Raw genomic sequence first — 20,083 nt, 5'->3', positions numbered from 1 at the left:
TCGAAGAGCCTTGAGAGCTCTTTCTCCATTCGGAGGACTATTTCCCACCTCTCTCCTCACTTTTGCAATGCTCCCTTTCTGGGGCCGACTCTGCAAGGCGGCAAGGTGACTGCCAGCAGGACCAGGATATGCTGGTACAGAGACGATAGCAAGTCGTCCTGGAGACACAGACATTGGTTGGCTCTGATTGGCCCATCTTGGGTCATGTGCCTACCCCTGAACCAATCCCCGTAGCTAGGATGAGGACTATTCTGATTGGCCAGGCTATTTACCTAGTCCCAGCCCTGGAGGTGATGGGCGAGGCCAGTGTGCACCTTACTGTAGGATGTGGACTGGAGAAGGTTCCTCAAAGGAATCTGCTGGAAGAAGGGGGTCTAGATACCAGACAGGCAAACATAAGGATGACCACTGCCTCCCACGAATCTTCAAGAGTCAAGGCTGAAACATTTTACCGGACTCTTTTTGGCTTGGTCTAGTTGCTTCTAGTGATGGTCAGTTTTTAACTTTCCCATTTATCACCCCACCTTGATTTGATTGGTCAGTTTTCAGTAAATTCCTTTAAGGTAAACTCCATAGTGTGTCTGTGTGTGTGGTGGGGTGTTATTAAACGTAATTAACTTTATCGAGATCTTACTAGCTTTTGCTAAGGGTAAAACAGACAATCAAAAGCAATCTAAAAATATTTGTCTCACAGCTAGTTTGTTTTCAACGGTGACTGTGACTTAGTCTGCATGTTGGAACCAAGGTTACTAGAAGAAATAATCAAAGGGCTTCTCACAGTATATATTTTTAATTGTGGAAATAGATTTTATGCATAAGCAAAGGAAAAAGAGCGTGGTTTGGAGAAGTATACGTGGGATGATAGGGTCATCAGGAACAAATCATTTCCAGTTTGAACAGATAGACTTCAGAAACTATATTCTACCCTGGAAGATTTCTACTGATGCAAGCACCGCAGAATTTTAGCCAAAATACAGTATTCTTATCTGTTCTGGTTCTCTGTGTGACTCTGTCCTCTAGATTAGAAACATTCATGAGAAAGATTTCCGGCGTAATTTAGCATAACCTTGGGAACCTCCAAAATTGAGACTCTGGAATGAAAACCCACAACAACCTCAGAATTGGAAAACTCTGGATGCATTTTTCAAAGGAGCCCAAATATTTATTCCCCCCCCCTTTCAGAGCTTAGAGATTTGTTTATTCATAACTGTATGCCAAGAAGCTTTTATGTTAGTGGTTCTATTCCAAATGGAAGCACTCGAAAAACTGGACTCGTAATAGAATCCCACGTCGAAATCCAGGGAAAAGGATGCCAGCAGCGGAGTGTCCGTCCAGCTGGGAGTCGGCTGGGATGCGCCCGCACCCTGCTTTCACCCAGCGGCCAGAGAGACCTCTGTGACACACAAACATAAATCAGATCGTGGTGCTCCCATCTTAAAGCTATCCAGTTGGCCTAACGGTTTAAGGCGTTGCAGTTGGAATAAACCCCCAATTCTTCATGCCCTGTGCGCTCTGAACTTGCTCCCTCTCGGGCGCCATGCCTTACAATTTCCGTTCTCCCCTCCCCCACTGGCCTCCAGGACAGTCAGCCTGCCACCTTTGTCCCCTCAGCCTGACCTGCCCTTCCTTTCCTGCTTCCTTTTTTCATGACTGGCTTCTCATCCTTTAAGTCCCAGCTCAAAGTCTGCTCCTTGGAGACGACTTCCCTAAGCCCAGGAGCTCAGGTGGCGGTTCTCATGACCCTACGTACACCTTTCTTACCATTCAAATTGAAACAGTCTCGATCCCTTGGTTGGTTGTCTGGTCCCCCTCCTCGGCAACCATGCGCAAACATGGAAGTTCATGACAGCAGAGACAGCACCTGTCTTATTTATTGTTTTATATCCCCAGCCTGGAATGAACGCACGGGGATCGTAACATGTGATGGTCTTTTGCTTTAGCAGTTTGCACCCCAGAATTCCTCACTAGTGCCTTGGTCTGTTCCTCTAGACCTATATTGGGACCCTCCTTGTGTCTGTGAACCCGTACCAGGAGCTTGGAATCTACACTGTGAGCCAGATGGAACTTTATCAAGGGGTCAATTTCTTTGAGCTGCCACCACATATGTAAGTAACACGTATGAGGGTCATCAATAGTATTTTTCTTTCTCTTTCCTTCCTCTTTCTCTTTTTTCTCTCCCTCCTTCTTACCCACCCATCATCCGTCCAAATCCTTGATGCACGCTCATAGATTCTGACTTAAGTTCCGTACCTCACTTAGACTGCCGCCTTCTTATGAAATGTCTTTCAGTGCAACAGAAAACATAAGATCATGTTGGAGTCTCCGCTTAAATATCAAGAGTTGGAATCTTTTCTAACTGCTGAGAGATCCGAGAGTGTGGCTAGAGAGGTGTCTTCTCTGTTTTGAGGTTTGCTATAGTGCCATCTACCGGTGTCTGGGTATCATGGCGGCTAAGGAGCATCCCCGTGGGTAGCAGGACTTCAGATCCGGAGGACAAGCAATTTCCTATCTGATCTACATGTGACTCAGGCTTTGCTCAATTTCTCAGTTCTCCCTGGTTGGCTTCTGGAATAATATTTAGGCGCTCCCTCCATTTTTCTTGGTGACTCATCTGTTCACCTCCTAAGGCTTTTATAAACCTTCGTGCGTCACTACCACCACCAATTTCGGAAAGAGCCAGCTTTCCAACTCAGCCACATGGGAAGGTTAGTGTCTTGGGAGACTTTCATGCTTTGGTTTCTGATCTTGAAGATAAAGCCCTTATAACAGTGGTACCTCTTGTCCTATAGATACCACAGAGCTTTTAAGGTATTTTCAGTTTCCTGTCTCTGTTCTCTTACTTCAGAAGGTTTTGAGGGAAAGGGAAACATGAGATCTTAGTTTATCTACTGAGTGTTTAAAATATTTAGACAAGATGTTATTTCCACCTACAGTTAATAGAACATCTCCTGGGGATATCATTTAGTATCTGGCTTATTCTTATAAGAAATGTTGGATTTTTCAAAATCAGTTCATTCCATTATTGTTCGGATTCTCCATTTTAACTCAACTGTTTGAGTATTGATTTCTGGAACACTTCATGCGCGTGATCAGTTAATAGGTCGTGGTGAGAGTTCGATAGCTGAGCTCAGTGTCTTGTACCACTTTGTCTGGATGTGGTTTCCTGGAGGCAGGGAGCTCTGATGATGTCACCGCTGAGGGAAGTAGCATTATGGCCACTTCCCACTCCTTCCATTTCTGCCCCACTCCTTCTCCAGCTACGCCATAGCTGACAACGCCTACCGCATGATGTGCTCTGAGCTAAATAACCACTTCATCCTCATTTCTGGAGAGAGCGGGGCAGGGAAAACAGAGGCCTCCAAGAAGATTCTCCAGTATTTTGCTGTGACCTGCCCAATGACCAAGTCGCTACAAATAGCCCGTGACAGACTGCTGCTCTCCAATCCAGTGTTGGAGGTAAGTGACCTTTGAGGACCTGTGGAGGGGAGTTCTAGGAAGGTCGCTAAGTAGGAAGCGTCCTCTGTCTGGGCAGGTTAGTCAGAATGGGCAGGTCACCCTCTGGGAGTTAAGCAGAGGGTCTCAAGGGCAGCATGACGGTTAAGGGTATAGCTTTGATGTCCAGCAGGCATGGATGCTAACCCCAGGGCAGCCACGAGCCAGCAAGCTTCGACAAACCACTCCCAGATCCTGTTAGCCTTACTGTGGAATGGGTCTATTCATAATTTCTACCTCATCGGAGATTTCGAGGCTAAAACAAGATGGTTGCATAAAAAGCACCTGGCAGATTAGTAGGCATTAAAGTCATTAATATTCTTATTTAATTGAAATTGTCTTGATTATTCTGCCATTGCAATTCACTGACTTGCTGGACGATTTTGAACAAGTTATTCTGTGTTTTTGTTGCCTTTCATGTTAAAGACATTTGTGGTCGAAGGAATTTTCCCAATAGACCTATGGTCTGAACAATTTACCTCTTTGATATAAAAAGGGGTCTGGTACTGTATCTTCTAGAAAAGCAAGGGCGTAGGTTCCTCTCTCTCTCTCTCTCTCTCTCTCTCTGTCTTCATAGTCATTCCTAGATTGGATGCCAGAGAGAAGATATTTCTTCCTCCTCTCCAGCCCCATTCCAGTATTTGGCATCAAATCCTCTATACTTAGTGGTTCCTTCTTAGAAGATAAAGTATGGCTTTCATTCCTGGTTCCCCTTCTCTCCCCCACTTTCGTAATCATGGCATTTGGGGTTAGGAAGTTGACGAGCACAGTGAGCTTAAATGACCAGTCATCACAGTTTGGTTCAGTCTGTCCCTGTCTCCCTCACTTTGTATTCCAAGGCTTTTGGAAATGCCAAAACACTCCGGAATGACAACTCCAGCAGATTTGGAAAATACATGGACATACAGTTTGACTATAAGGTACACTGAAGTTCCTATTACTGGTTCATGGGGACCGCTTAACTGGCCAGTGACAGCAACCCGACCCAAGGTACCTTAAGGGAGGAACGGCTTTATTGACTCAAATAATGGAAACATCCAGGGTTAGTGCTATTTCGGGAAATGCAAATAAAGACCACAATGAGATATCATTTCATACTTTCTAGAAGGGAAGTCTAGTGATACCAGCTACTGGTGGAGGTGTGGGTAATCAGGAGCTCTAACATCGCCGGTGGGGCGTACGTGGGTGCGACCCATTTGGGAAACAGAATGTTATCTCGGGGAAGTTGAAATCCACGTAATCTAAGGTAGAGCCATTCCACTCCTGGAGATACTCCTGTAGATTTGCAAGCTTGGGCACAAGGGCGCTGCTCACGATGGTAAAAGGACTGGAAACAGCCAACACATCTAGAGGACTGAGTGTCATCGACACAATGGCTAAATGGCGGGATGTCCATCCAGTGAAGCGTCACATAGCAGCGAGAGCGAATGAATGCTGAGAGTGACGTATACCACTGTCACGTCTTAGGATCGTCCCGTGTGTCGGGGTGATGCCGTTTCTTAAAAGCCTGAGAGCAATCCCATGGAAACAATGTGTTGTTTAGGCATATGTAGTCATACGGCATAGGTTGGCAAACGTTTTCCGATAGGGCCAGGTAGTCGATATTTTAGACTTTGCGGACCATGTCGTTCTGGTCACAACCACTCGGCTCTGCTGTCAGGGCATGGAAGCACCCAGAGACCATACATAATGAGAGGGTATGGTTGTACGTTGCACTGAATTTAAACGGGGCTGATGCCGGTGGGGGGAGGGTCGACAGAGTTCTCAAGGACCTAGAATTCCAGGTGACAGAGCGCGTCACTTGGACAGGGGAACAGTCGCTGGCCGAGTGTTGAGTATAGTGACGACAGACTGGCTCAGGGCTTTCCAGAGCCTGGTACATGGACTTCTGGCAAGTGTGCCTAGACTTTGGAAAAAAGTGAACAGTTATGTCTGTTTTAAAGCTTCTTGAAATTCAACACACATACTAAAGAGCACGAGTCACAAGTACAGCGTGAGGAGTTGTATATGTGTGTGTCTGATTGTGATAACTGGCACACAGATCAAGACAGAAAAATTTCTAGGGATGCCTGGGTGGCTCAGTCGGTGAAGCGTCTGCCTTCTCCCTCTCCCTCCCGCTCCCCCTGCTTGTGCGCACTCTCTCTCTCTCTCTGACAAATAAATAAATAAAATCTTTTAAAAAGAATATATAAAAGAATATATAAAAATTTCTAGTGCCTAGGAGAATCTCCTACCCTTCTCTGAAAGTACCTGCCTTCCCAAAGGTTACCAACTGTTCCAACCTCTATAATCAGATTAATTTTGCTGGTCCTTGAGCCTCGTGGAAATGGAATTATACAGTACATTCTATTTTGTGTCCGGCTCCTTTCAATCAACATGCCCTCATTCTCTCAATCAGATTCATTCGTGTAGCAGTTGGTCATTTTTGGCTTGGGTGACCTCCTCGCTATTTGCTCTCCTGTTGATAAACATTTGGATTTCCGATTTGGGGCTATTGCAAACCGTGCTCTGAGCATCCCTGCATGTGTCTTTGAGGAGAGAGTAGTGCTTCCTTACGTGGGGCGCATGCCCAGAAGTGGCGTTGCTGGCTTCTTACCAGCAATGTTATGACAATTAATGACAGTTCCCGTTGCCAGCGGGGCTCTCCACACCCTTGTCAACATGTGGTATTGCCAGTGCCCTTGGTTTGAGACATTCAGTGCTTTCCTGCTGTGATTTATGTTTGTATTTCCCTGAGTATAAACGAAGTCCTGATAACTGGCCAATTAAAACTTTTGTGGTAAAGCCTTTTGCCCACTTTTAATTAGGTTGTTTTTCTCATATTGATTTGCGGGACTTCTGTATATGTTCTGGAATACAAATCCTTTACTGGAATATTCTTAAAACAGTGTGGGGGCACCTGGGTGGCTCAGTCGGTTAAGTGGCTGCCTTCAGCCCAGGTCATGATTCCAGGGTCCTGGCATGGAGCCCAACATGGGGCTCCCTACTCAGCAGGGAGCCTGCTTCTCCCTCTCCCTCTGCCTCCTCCCCCCACTCGTGCTCTCTCTCTCTCAAATAAAATCTTTAAAAAAATAGAAGTGTGCTATTGGCACAAGGATATATAAACAGGCCAGTGGGCCAGAATGGAGTCTACAAAGGTTTCCACGTATGATATGGTCACCTGGCTTATGACAAAGGCACCACTGTGATTAAATAGGGATACGATTACCTTTCCAATAAACGGTGCTATCAGTTGGAAATCCATGTGGATAAGAAGACCTTTGACCCCCTGCCTCACTCCATACACAAAATTTCAATCACAGTCCTAAATGTGAATGGTAAGATAATCATACTTCTAGACAGAAGTATAGAAAATATCTCTCATGACCTCAGGGTAGGCAAAAATACTTTTAAAAAGAGCCCAGAAAACACTTAGGCTTAGAAGAATCATCATTCGAATTCAGAATTTCTGTCGCTCGGAAGACACCAGCAAGAGAACGGCTTAGTTACTGTCATCATTGTGCATTTTTTGTTCTGAAGGGCGTTCCCGTAGGTGGCCATATCATCAGTTACCTGATAGAAAAGTCTCGCGTCGTCTATCAAAACCAGGGCGAGAGGAACTTCCACATCTTCTACCAGCTGCTGGAGGGTGGCGAAGAGGAGCTCCTTGCTTCCCTGGGACTTGAGCGGGACCCCCAGCTGTACAAATACCTCTCACAGGTTGGAAGGACCGGCACCTGGCTTGGGTGGTCCCTTGGAGGCAGGGATCAAGAGTGGTAGTGGGGGCTTCTATGGGATGGTCCGGAAGTTTCTCCTCACCATTCTGGAGGTATCTACGGACTGGTTTGTTGACACTTATCATAACCCCTCTGTTTATGCCTGGCAGGTAGATGGTAGACCATCTTGGTAAAGTAACCGATCTCTAGGTGAGTGGTTCTCAGCTCTGGCTGGAGTTAGAATCACCCAAGGAGGTTTTTTCAAAACACACACACACACACACACACACACACACACACACACACACACACACACACACCCTGAGCCCTCCCCTCCAGAGACACAGATCTAATTGGTCTGGGGTGGGACCTGGACATCAGGGTTGTGTTAAGCACTCCCCTGTGATTCCGTGGAATTAAATGAATCCCTGGTGATTCTAATGACCAGCGGAAGTGAGAACTGCTGGTCTAGGTGTGAGAGTAACTTGCTGTCCCTCCATGTCCGCAACCTGTGCTGCGTCCTTGTGCTTTCAAAACTAGTTAGGAAATGATTCTCCGCCTCCTTGCCTCCCATTCTGAGAATTGTTGGCTGCAAAAGGAACATGCCTCCTTATAGAAGGAGTCCAGGCCATTCCCATAAGCAGCCCTGGGGGCTGGTGCTGTGATGTGGACTTTCAGAATGTAACCCCCCACCATTCTGCAGCCAGCACTATCTTTGATGTCACTAGTACCTTTTTGCCCCAAGATTTTTGGATTTTTCTCTTCTTTACTGGGCCTGGCTTCGAATGGGGGTCGCTTGTCAGAGTGCACGTGGGGACATCATTTGAGAAAGAGAACGAGGTCTTATGAAGTGAATCTTGTAAAAGAAGGACCAACATTTCCTAGTGAGTCTTGGAGGAAGAGTAGACGTGACTGAAATTTATCTTCAAAAATGAAGCCATATAATGAAGATAAAAGAATCCCGTAATCTCCTTATACAAACTTTGTACTGATTGTTAGAATGAAGAGTAATTCAAATTTGATTTTTTTTTCCCTTGAGGACCTAGTTTTTCTAACAAAGCTGTATGGCAGCATCACATTGGATTTTTTATAACCTGGTCAGAGAGGGTCAATTTATAACAAGTATTTGTGGGCTTCATTCTTCTTCCCAAGGGTTTCTCCTAGCCCTTTGATATTCAAATTATTCCCTTTCGGAATGTATCTTGTCTTTACCCTTGCAGATTTTTTTGCTAGTCTGTTTAATTTGGCCAGATCTTTATGCCACAGTGGCTTTGGAAATGGTTCAAACGATTCGCCAGTATTATTTTGTTCAATTTTGTGTTCTCCCGTAACTTTGGCAAACTTTGTGGCTTTACTTGGGAGGCAGCCACGCTGCTTCTAAACCGCTAGGTGTCCTCCAAGGACTGGTCCCACCTTTAGGGCGGGGACTTAAGATGGCCCCACCCTTAGGGGGCGGGGACCTAAGCTGGCCCCACCCTTAGGGGGCGGGAGCAGATGCTGCTGGTTGACCCGGGAGCGATATTTGGGAAGTCACAGATTGAACATCGGCCAGTTCACTGGTGAATGTTTTCATGCTACGGTGGCACCTCTGGTTTCCCTGTGCAACAAGAAAATCTTTGAAGGTGACAAATCTTCAGATAGGAATCCAGGAAACACCCTGTACTACAAAAGCAAAAAAAAAAAAAAAAAAAAAACCCTCATCTAGAACATCTTCCCTTTAAATTGTGACATTTGGTGGTGTGTGTCTTATCTAGAAGACAACTTCTAAAGTAGCGGGAAGTCTCATCACATTTCTGCAGGTGATTGTCTCCATATAACCTGCCTTTCTCTAAATGCCAAACTTTTATTTTCTCGAGTGAGGGTCTCTTTTCACCTGGTCCCACACTGCAGTTCCCACTAGACGTTGTAAATGCATCAAGATGCTTTCCAAATTTCAGTGCTGTCCTCTCCCTGCATATTTTAGCAGATGTGTATTGAGACAAACATCTTCCGCTTATTTGGCAAATATGACAAGGAAAACTATTTTAAAAAAGCATTCCACATTCAGGGGCGCCTGGATGGCTCGGTCAGTTGAGTGTCTGCCTTCAGCTCAGGTCATGATCCCAGGGTCCTGGGATCGAGTCCCACATGGGGCTCCCTGCTCATGGGGAGCCTGCTTCTACCTCTTCTTCTGCCCCTCCCCCAGCTTGTACACTCTCTCCCCCTTTCTCTCTCCCTCCCCCCTCAAATAAATAGATAAAAATCTTTAAAAAATGAATAAAAAAATTAAACACATTCAAAGAGATATACCACTAATGTGTACCTTTGAAAGTTTTCCCAGAATAGAGATAAAATTCTAAAATTTGAAAAAAGCAGCAGTTGGCAAGTCACCATATGCTAGACGACTAGTTAAACCTACCTTTTTACAATTCAGAACATTATAGAACTAGCTCTTGCGTGCTTATAGAGAAAAACATTTCAATTCAAGACTAGGTGTGGGCATGCCTCACTGCCCTTAAAAACTGACGTTAAGCAAACCAATTCTGTGTCAACAGGGTCACTGTGCCAAAGAGTCGTCTATTAACGACAAGAACGACTGGAAAACTGTTTCCAGCGCCTTTTCTGTCATCGATTTTACTGAAGATGACCTCGAGGTATGAGCCCCAAGGGCAGAACTGATGGTCAGTGGGGTCTGGGATTGACGAAACAGTCCTAGGTTCTTGGTGACCCCCTAGTAGGGTCGCCAAATTCAGCCAATAAAAATATAGCATGCCTAGCTACTTTTAAGGGGCACCATTATTTGGTGACACCATTTGGGACCAAAATTAGTCATTGCTTATATGAAATTCAAATGTTAACTGTGTGATCTGCATTTCATCCTGCAGACTTCAGATTTCCCAGCGCTGTATGCGAGGAGGCGGTCATGTTTCGTCCTTCTCTCAAATCCAGTCTCAAATATTTAGATGTCCTAGAACTACAGGATTACCATTTATTTACACTTCTATTTTTAAACAAACTGGAGCAAATTGTAGGATTTATAAACATTGTGTTTTTACATCTTTTTTTTTTTGGATGGTTAAAACTATTGTTCTTTCAACTACCAGAATTATAATTTAAAATACTATGTATTTATGTAAATATATATATTATGTAAATAGATATATATTTATATATAGATAATATATAATATATATAATATAATACATATTATCTATATATTTATATATAGATAATATATAATATATATAATATAATACATATTATCTATATATTTATATATAGATAATATATAATATATATAATATAATACATATTATCTATATATTTATATATAGATAATATATAATATATATAATATAATACATATTATCTATATATATTTATATATAGATAATATATAATATATATATAAATATATTTTATATATTATCTATATATATATTTATAAATAGATATATATATTTACATAAATATCTATTTATGTAAATAGATATATATTTATGTAAATAGATATAGATATATATTTACATATATCTATGTGGGATCATGGCATTTGCATATAAAATGGTTTATTGGTGGAAAGGGGGTGGGGAAGATATAAAAATAGAAGTGGCCTTTGCTGGAGATGGGGGGAGGCATCCTCCCCACCCTGTGCTGAAGCTGTTTATTCCTCTTCCCTTAACATCTGAGGTGGGCAAGAGGCTGATTTCTGGGGAAGGAGGAAATCAGCTTGGTTCTGCAAGCTCAGGACTGGAATTGGGAAGGGGGTGGTTTTTCTGGTGATGACATCTCCTGCGATGACATTCGTCAGTTAGGTGGCTGCCCTTCTCTCCCTGTTCTCCTCGCCTTTTCCCCCATGTTCCTAGAATCTCTTTGGAATTATTGCCAGCGTCCTACACCTGGGGAACATCTGTTTCGAAGAGAACCACCAAGGCTGTGCCACCGTACCAGACACCCACGAGATCAAATGGATCTCCAAGGTGAGTGAGGGCAATCCATTGAAGAGCACAGGGAAGGGCAGGGGAGGGGAGCTCGAGGCAGCTGGATGCCCAGGTCCCAAGTGCCTAATACCCTGTCCATCTGGCTGATACTGTCTAGGAGAATTAAAGAGCGTGGGGGCAGGTGAGGAAGTGGGTAAAAGCCAGCTGGTCAAAAGATCGAATGTGATCTGTTTCACATTTAATCAAGATTATCAGTCAGGGCATATAATCCCAGGCCTGGAAATTGCACCAATTCTTTATAGGTTGGCAAAAAATCAAATCCAGTCACTGAATGGCATTTTGGTTTCCATTTTTTCAGCTCCTGGGGGTCCACCCATCCATCCTTCTGGAAGCTCTCACACACAGAAAGATTGAAGCGAAAACTGAGGAGGTAAATGGCTCTAGGTGGAAATGTTCCTGCCTTCCTGCTATGGCTGCTGCCTGCCTACTATAAGAGCAGGATGGTGGTCTTAGAGGAGGCCGGACCCCAGCCTTCCAGCTCCTGCAGGGGTCTCCTGCCACAGCCCCACCCCCCCAACCCCAGCCATTATACAAGCTCTCCATGCCTCCCTTTCACCATGCCTTTCCTCCATGAGGTCTTTGCACATGCTGTTCCCACTGTTGGAACACTGTTCCCTGTGCTTCTCTAGCACCTTCTCATCCTTCAGTTCCTGGGGTCACATTCTCAAAGAGCCTTCCTTATCATCCCACCCCTATCCTAAAAATCCATAGGTATCTCCTCACATTGCTCTCAGCTTGCAACATGACTGTGCGTGATGCACGAACATCCCATCCCCCAACTGTGAGCCCACAGAGGCTGGAACTATTTGTCTTGGTCATGGCTGTATCTCAGCAGCTCCGTGCCTGGCACATAGTGGGCACTCAAGAAATAGCTACGGTCTGAACGCTTGCAGGTGGGGGTGGCGTCTTCCCCCAGCACATATCCTTCACTGGCCATCATTAAAGGCTAATTTGAAAACTCAGGAGGGGGTGGAATTTTTTTTTTTTAACCTCTGTAATGATGCACCTGTTGTTGTTCTCAGGTAATATGCCCATTGACACTAGAGCTCTCTGTCTACGCTAGAGATGCAATGGCCAAGGCCGTTTACGGACGGACATTTACTTGGCTGGTCAACAAAATCAATTCCTCCTTAGTGAACAAGGTTAGTCCACACATTTTTCGTTGACTCGCTCTCAGTTAACGTGGTAACGTTTTATAACCGACGTCATCACTCTAAAGGATTTGCGAGCATCGCCTGTTGGCTCCCGATGAGCAGGGAAGGTGCCTTAGGTGTCTACGTTTCCAGCACACAGTAGGCTCACAGAAATGCCCACTGAATGATTGTGTCCCAAAGTGTGGGGTGCACAGTATTTGTAGCACGCCAGACAGCTTTTAGCGTAACAGACATTTTGGACAGTACCAGTAGTATGTTTTAACGTGTATAAGAAAAAAATACAAGTCCTTCAAATTTACCCTAAGTGGAATTGTTTAAGGAATAAGGGGGAGTTTATTCAAAGCTAGAAATTAAGGAAAGGATACTGGGGCACAGACAGAGATGTAAAACTTAAGGAAATAGTGTGTAAAAGACAAATTTGGAAGGCATTGGCTCAGTGCACCATACAGGATGTAAAATTGTGGCCCATTCGAAAAAACAGTCCTGTTCTCTTTAAATATCCATCCTGTCTGACAGCGCTTGGTCCTCTGTTTAAAATGGTATTCAAACCATCTGCCTTCTCTCCTAGACAAACAGCTCCTTTGCTGCTGTCTGTAGAGGTCTCTCTCTTTCTTTGAGGTCGATGTGGACTCAGGAGACTGAGAAGGGCTGAAGCAAGGGAGTGAATCAGAAGGGGGAGGTCTCACTTCTCCCTGGTAGACACGGAAGCTGCAGGGGGATCCTGGCAGGCGTCAGGCCAGAGGAGTGGGCTGGGAAATTCATTTCCACCCTACAATTCCTCCGTGAGCCAGTGTTGGAAAGAGAGAAGGTGTGAGCTGTGTAACCAAGTCCCAGCTTTGGAGACAGCTACTGGGTTTTAAGAGTCGTTAAGTAAAAGACCTAACAGCAAGCAATGTGTGTTACGTTGACTAGGATTTCACCAAGAAAACTGTGATCGGTCTGCTGGATATCTATGGGTTTGAGGTCTTCGACAAGAATGGGTGAGTTTGTCAGCACTTACCGGTCTTCTGTTCTTCTCTAGGGTCTGAGACTGGTTGAAGGCATCTCTAGTGTTACTGGAATTGGTTTTCCCATCCTCAGCAATTCCCTGGATTTCCATAGCCGCTAATGCATAGAGCGTTCCAAAATTGGAACAACCATAAAAAACGCAAACATCTCTTACCATGACTCTTCTGATCTAGTTAGTAAATGATGTGATTAATAGGGGCGCCTGGGTGGCACAGCGGTTGAGCGTTTGCCTTTGGCTCAGGGCGTGATCCCGGCGTTATGGGATCAAGCCCCACATCAGGCTCCTCCGCTATGAGCCTGCTTCTTCCTCTCCCACTCCCCTGCTGTGTTCCCTGTCTCGCTGGCTGTCTCTATCTCTGTCGAATAAATAAATAAAATCTTTTAAAAAAATGATGTGATTAATAAGGACTTTGCTTTCTCTGTTAAAAAAAACCTTTAAAAATAAGTAAATACACTTTTTAATTGGTCTCCGTGTGTAGCTTTACCTTTTAAATGTTTGCATCTCGAGGCGCCTGGGTGGCTCAGTCTAAGCGTCTGCCTTTGACTCAGGTCATGATCCCAGGGTCCTGGGATCCAGCCCGCTTTGGGCTGCTTCTCCCTCTGCCTGCTGCTCCTCCCTCTGCCTGCTGCTCCTCCCTCTGCCTGCTGCTCCCCCTGCTTCTGCTTTCTCTCTCTCTCTCTGTCAAATAAATAAAATCTTTTAAAATAAATAAACAAATAAATATGTTTTTGCATCTCTAGTTTTGAACAGTTCTGCATCAATTATTGCAACGAGAAACTCCAGCAGCTGTTAATTGAGAGAACACTGAAGGCGGAACAGGCAGAATATGAAATGGAAGGTATAGAGGTAAAACATTTTAATGTTTTCTCCTCATTTGATTTCTTACTCCAGTAAAAGAGATTCACTTGCACAATAATATTTCATTGGAGATTTTATTCTCATTAATACTCGGAATTATGTTTCATGCTTTCTCTGAGTATTTCCGGGGAAATTAGTTTGACATTCAGAAAGTTTGTTTTTGTTTTTGTTTTTTTTAATGGTGGAGATAAAAAATCAGATTTTGGAAAAATAACATTGGAAAATCACTTGAAAAGAGAGAGATTTTGTGTTCATCTACATCCTCCTTGGGGAATTGTTTTCTCTTTGTCGTTTTAGTGGGAACCAATTCAGTATTTCAACAACAAGATCATCTGTGATTTGGTGGAAGAGAGACACAAAGGGATCATTTCCATTCTGGTGAGAGAATTAATGTTGGCTTAGCGTCTTCGTACAGTGTTGCCAACACGCAGAAGAATTTCCCCCCAGGCTTCAAAGGGTTGCTCAGCAGGAACGGAAACCCAGAAAACGTAAAGGACGGTTTTACGAAGAACGTCTGTTGATCCTGAGTTGGGGCTTTTCGGGGTGCACGTGTGACCTTACCTTGAACGGTCGCACCTCCCGAGAACATCTGTGGCTGCCAATCCAGTCGTTCCAGTGTAGACATCACTTTTTAAATCTAAAGGCCAATGAGAAACTATTTCTTTGCCTTTCCATTTGCAACCATCTCCCTTCTAATGAAAATAACGCGTCTCTTTTCTCCTCCTGCCCCCTCCTCCATCTAACTGTTGTGTGAACAAGATTCTAAAGCCCAGCAGGGACGTTAACGGCTGGTGACTGTAGTTGCCAGGAACATGGGCACCACCCGGATTCAGATCCCAGCCCCCTCCCCATGCTTACTAGCTGTGTAAACTTAGGTGGGTGTTTTAACCTCTCTGAGCTCCAATCTCCTTGTCTTTAAGTGGGTGCAATGATACCGAGCACTTATCTTAAGAGGAGTCGTAAGGACGAGCTGAGGTTGTATGTGCCCAGGGCTTAGAATTATGCGGGTGTGGGGTAAGCATTCAGACTCTGTTCACTCAACAGCGACTCATCAGCGCTTACTTGGTGGCATGATTGTACCTTGTGCTTCGGGGCACAGCAGTGGACAGAACAGATCGAATCCGCTGCACTCACGAGGCTTTAAATTCCGGCACAGAGACTGACAAGAAGCAGGTTAATGGGCAAAATCAGGGGCGCCTGGGTGGCGCAGTTGTTAAGTGTCTGCCTTCGGCTCAGGGCATGATCCCAGCGTTATGGGATCGAGCCCCACATCAGGCTCCTCTGCTATGAGCCTGCTTCTTCCTCTCCCACTCCCCCTGCTTGTGTTCCCTCTCTCGCTGGCTGTCTCTATCTCTGTCGAATAAATAAATAAAATCTTTAAAAAAAAAAAAAGGCAAAATCAGCGGGTTGCACAATGAAGAGAAACGCAGGAAAGATTAGATGTGGTGGGGAGGACGATTCAATTTTAGGTAAGATGGTCTGGGAAGGGCCGTGTGGCCATCTGGGGAAGCACGTTCCGGGAAGCGCAGACTGACCTAAGCTATTCTGTGCGCGCTCAATGCTCATACGGATTGCTAGACTAGTATTTTGTAAATATTTTAGGAATAAATACTTGTTCCTGTGTGGTTTTCCATAGATGGAATCAGGAACCATAGAGATGCTACTTCGAGAGAGTTGTCTCACCAACCTGAACCCGGTTTTTTTTTTTTTTCTTGCTGTTTTAATAAAAGCTCCAGGGTCGGTTCATTTTTTCAGATGGTCAGTTAAATGCTAACAATGTTAAGGACTCGAAATAGGAAATAGACACAGTTGGAGAAATGTGAAAAATTAGATGGACCTGGTTTTATGGCTTTCTTTCCGTGGAGATTTTGCTCCTGGTTAAAGGGGATTTGTCCTTAGCCAGCGATGACTGGTGAAGAGAAAATGAGGTGGTATGTTTGAGTAAGCTGGTCATGGAGGCCGTGGAGCGTCCTTGGGAAGACTCTGGGTATATGGCAAGTCCGATGGGTGGGAGCGTTGACTTTTCAAAGGATTTCCAGTCCCTCTGAGGCGTTAAGCGCGTGTAACAGATCGCTGCCCTCCCACCCCCCATGTTCACCTGCGCTTGGGTTAGATGACAGAATTTTAGTCCGACACATTCTGCCACAGCCGCGAAGGCATTTCAACTTGGAATTGATGGCGTGTGACGGACGCTATGGATCAAGGCTTCTCTTTTTCTCTGGAAGGATGAAGAATGTATCCGTCCTGGTCCCGCTACAGACTTGAGTTTCCTGGAGAAATTGGAAGAGAAAGTAGGCAAGCATGCACACTTCCAAACGTATGTATTTCACTCGACAAGCTGTTGCATGGGGAAGGTCATTGTGTATCCGCTTTCTTGGGTATGTGGGCGGTGGACCCCAAGAATACAGCCATGTCTTCATACATTGAGACGTGAGGTACCACAATGATACACCAACTCATTTACACGCAAACCTTTTCTTAGTGGAAATCAAATTCAAATGAGTCCCGGGTAGAATGTTCTAAGATTTTGTATCTTTCTTATGATTGCTACATTTTGGATAGGGTTGCATGCATGAAACAGTTTTTTCTTTTAACGGTCTTTTTTAAAAGTTAGGTTTAAAATATAAAATACATACAGTGATATGTGTAGTCTGAAGTACACAACCGCACAAATTCTTCACATTTGTGTGTACCCCCACAACACCACCACCAGATCAAGACATAGAGCATTTACGGCACCCCAGAAAATTGAGGGGACTGGCAGTGTTCTGTTTCTTGATCTGGGTGTTGGTTACATGGGTGTGTTTATTGTGCCAAAACTCACTGAACCCTACACTTAGGATATCTGCACTGTCATTACGTATATGGATATATGTTTCAAGAAATGGTTATAAAAATTAGGAATCCCCAGAATCTGAAAAATAATGTTTCGTGAGTATTATAGTCACTCAACATCATAAAAACGTAAGGTAGTGCAATTGTTTCTTAGTGATCACCTGGAAAAAATAAAATTTATTTCACTGTATAAGTAATGTCTCTGTGGCTCACATGTTTTTTAATTCCTCAGTTCTTAGAAGAGGGACCTAATTTTAAGTTTTTATTTTGAGTTAACATACAGTATAATATTAGTTTCCTGGGTACAGTATAGTGATTCGTCACTTCCATACATCACCCCATGCTCATCACCACAAGTACCCTCCTTCACCCCCATCACCCACTTCCCCCATCCGCCCCCACCTGCCTCCCCTCTGGTCACCATCAGTGTGTTCTCTATAACTAAGAGTCTGTTTCTTGATTTGTCTTTCCGTCCCTTTCCCCCCTTTGTTTATTTGTTTCTTAAATTTTGCATATGAGTGAAATCGTATGGTGTCTTTCTCAGACTTCACTTAGCATTATTTTCTCTAGCTCCACCCATGTTGTTGCAAATGGCAAGATTTTATTCTTTTTTATGGCTGAGTAATATTCCACTGTATATCTATACACTCTATCTTCTTTATCCATTCATCCATTGCTGGTCGCTTGGGCTGCTTCCGTAATTTGGCTATTGTAGCTAATGCTGCTATAAACATCGGGGTGCATGTGTCCTTTTGAATTAGTATTTTTTGTATTCTTGGGGTAAATACTAGTGGCGCGATTTGCTGGATCCTAAGGCAGTTCTATTTTGACTTTCTGGGGAACCTCCGCACTGTTTTCCAGAGTGCCTGCACCAGTCTGCATTCCCACCACCGGTGCAAGAGCATTCCCCTTTCTGCACAGAAAGGGGTCTAATATTAGACCTATGCGTGTTTGGCTTCCAATGCTGGCCTTCAGTCCATCGTCATGTTCCTAAACGACTTCTCTAGGCTTCTCTTTTCTCTTTGCTTCCTATATCAGTACATTTTGTTGCCCCGAACTAGAAAGGTTCAGTTCGGGTCTATTTCTGTCTTGCTGCAGCCGGAAGCTGGCGGGGCCAAAGGGCCGGAAGAGGATTGGCTGGATGGAGTTCCGGCTCTGCCACTATGCGGGGGAGGTCACGTACTGCACGAAAGGCAAGTGTCACGGCCATGCAGGTGCCCTGTGTCCATTGACCACATGGTTTTGCGTGCATCCCAGTTGTTCACTGACTCTGCCTGCAGGCGTGCCATTTGATTTTTTTTTTTTTTTAATTCATGATTTGGACGTATAACCACTTCATTTCACCCATTTAAAGTGTCCAATCTGGTAGTTTTTACCGTATGCACTTTATAGTTATGCAACCATAACCACAGTGCATTTTAGAACGCTTCACCCCAAAAGGAAACCCCGCGTGCACTAACCACCACTCCCTTTTCCCCAGTCCCCGCCCTCCCCCCCCCCCAGCCCTAGGCTACGAACTCCTCTATTTTCTGTCTCTGCGGATTTGCCCATTCTGAGTAGTTCATATAGATGGAGTCTCACCATGCGTGGTCCTTGGTGTCTGGCTTCTCCCACTTAGCATCACGTTTTCGAGGTTCTTCCTTGTTGTTATTTTTATTGCTAAATAACATTCCGTTTTATGGATCGACCCCATTTGTTTATCCGTTCATCAGCTGATAGGCATTTGGGTTTGTGCACACTTTTGAGCTATTAGTAATAATGCTCCTATGAACATTTTCTTTCAAAATGTTTAAAAAATATTTTCGTTGGTCACTTCTGCTTTAGGTTCTAAATTATTTTCACTTCTTTCATTTTTTCTTTAAAAAAAATTTTTTTTACATTTTTTTTTAAAAAGTAGGTTCCATGCCCAACGTGGGGGTTGAACTCACGACTCTGAAATCAAGAGTCACATGCTCTACCGACTCAGCCAGCCAGGCGCCCCTCAATTATTTTCACTTCTAAATAAGTTTATTTCTCTAAGAATCTTTAAAAAGTAATATAATTTTTTCCCTTAAATTCCCAGGGGCATAAAAACAGAAAACATTTCAAAATAGGACGACTCTCTCTCCGCAGATCATCAACTGATTTTTGTTTAAAGAATAGGATACATGTAAGGCTGGAAGTTGCTGTCCCTACAGAAAAGTCCAAAAAGGAAACCTTTACTCCTAGCGTCTCCCTGAGGTAACCACGGGAACCACCAGTTTCTTGTACTTTTTCAGGAAAACAGAAATATCTTCTACTTACATCTGTGGGGGCACACATATTTGTATGCCAAATAACATGCATATGCACACACATTTAAATAACGCATGTTGTGATGTTGTGGTCTCTATTTTGCATCTCTTCGTTTAATGACTATTAGAGATCATATGGATTCCAGTTCACACTCAGTGAGCACTTACCGCGTTGCCAGGCGCTGTCCCAGCGCTGAAGTGCTTTAAACCTCACAGAACCCTTTTCTTCTTCTTCTTCTTCTTCTTCTTCTTCTTCTTCTTCTTCCTTCCTCCTCCTTCCTCCTCCTCCTCCCTCCTCCTCCCTCCTCCTCCCCCCTCCTCCTTCCTCCTCCTCTCCTCCTCCTCTCCTCCTCCTCCTTCCTCCTCTCCTCCTCCTTCTTCCTCTCCTCCTCCTCCCTCTTCTTATCATCCCCTTATTTTTTTAAAAAGATTTTATTTATTTATTTGACAGAGAGAGAGACAGCCAGCGAGAGAGGGAACACAGGCAGGGGGAGTGGGAGAGGAAGAAGCAGGCTCCCAGCAGAAGAGCCTGATGTGGGGCTCGATCCCAGGACTCTGGGATCACGCCCTGAGCCGAAGGCAGATGCTTAACAACTGAGCCACCCAGGGGCCCCTGTCATCTCCCTTTTAATCTATGAGGCAACTGAGCTCAGAGAAGTCCAGTCACTTGCCCAAGGTCACCCAGCTAGTAAGTGGCAGAGCTGGGGTTCAGACCCACACCTTTTGCCTCCAGACCCTCATTCCTCATCCATTCTCCACAGCAACTCACAGATTTGACCACATTTCT

The 20,083-nt window shown here is 44.4% G+C and overlaps 1 protein-coding gene across 1 annotated transcript in view; it reads left to right on the top strand.

Annotated features, from left to right (window-relative positions):
* Positions 1 to 20,083, top strand: part of MYO1H (myosin IH) — a 132,968-nt gene that overhangs the window by 88,223 nt on the left and 24,662 nt on the right. The window contains exons 4-16 of the mRNA XM_040619414.1: positions 1,990 to 2,105; positions 3,258 to 3,456; positions 4,332 to 4,412; positions 7,012 to 7,191; positions 9,722 to 9,820; positions 11,033 to 11,146; positions 11,466 to 11,537; positions 12,190 to 12,309; positions 13,234 to 13,301; positions 14,071 to 14,176; positions 14,486 to 14,566; positions 16,414 to 16,505; positions 18,122 to 18,216. Coding sequence (XP_040475348.1) covers positions 1,990 to 2,105; positions 3,258 to 3,456; positions 4,332 to 4,412; positions 7,012 to 7,191; positions 9,722 to 9,820; positions 11,033 to 11,146; positions 11,466 to 11,537; positions 12,190 to 12,309; positions 13,234 to 13,301; positions 14,071 to 14,176; positions 14,486 to 14,566; positions 16,414 to 16,505; positions 18,122 to 18,216 — 1,423 coding nt within the window. The remainder of the gene's footprint in view (positions 1 to 1,989; positions 2,106 to 3,257; positions 3,457 to 4,331; positions 4,413 to 7,011; positions 7,192 to 9,721; positions 9,821 to 11,032; positions 11,147 to 11,465; positions 11,538 to 12,189; positions 12,310 to 13,233; positions 13,302 to 14,070; positions 14,177 to 14,485; positions 14,567 to 16,413; positions 16,506 to 18,121; positions 18,217 to 20,083) is intronic.

The sequence above is a fragment of the Ursus maritimus genome, unplaced genomic scaffold, assembly GCF_017311325.1.
Source record: "Ursus maritimus isolate PB19 unplaced genomic scaffold, ASM1731132v1 scaffold_33, whole genome shotgun sequence".
Taxonomy (NCBI): Eukaryota; Metazoa; Chordata; class Mammalia; order Carnivora; family Ursidae; genus Ursus; species Ursus maritimus.
Note: the sequence above shows the minus strand (reverse complement) of the source record. Positions and strands in the feature narration are given on the sequence as shown.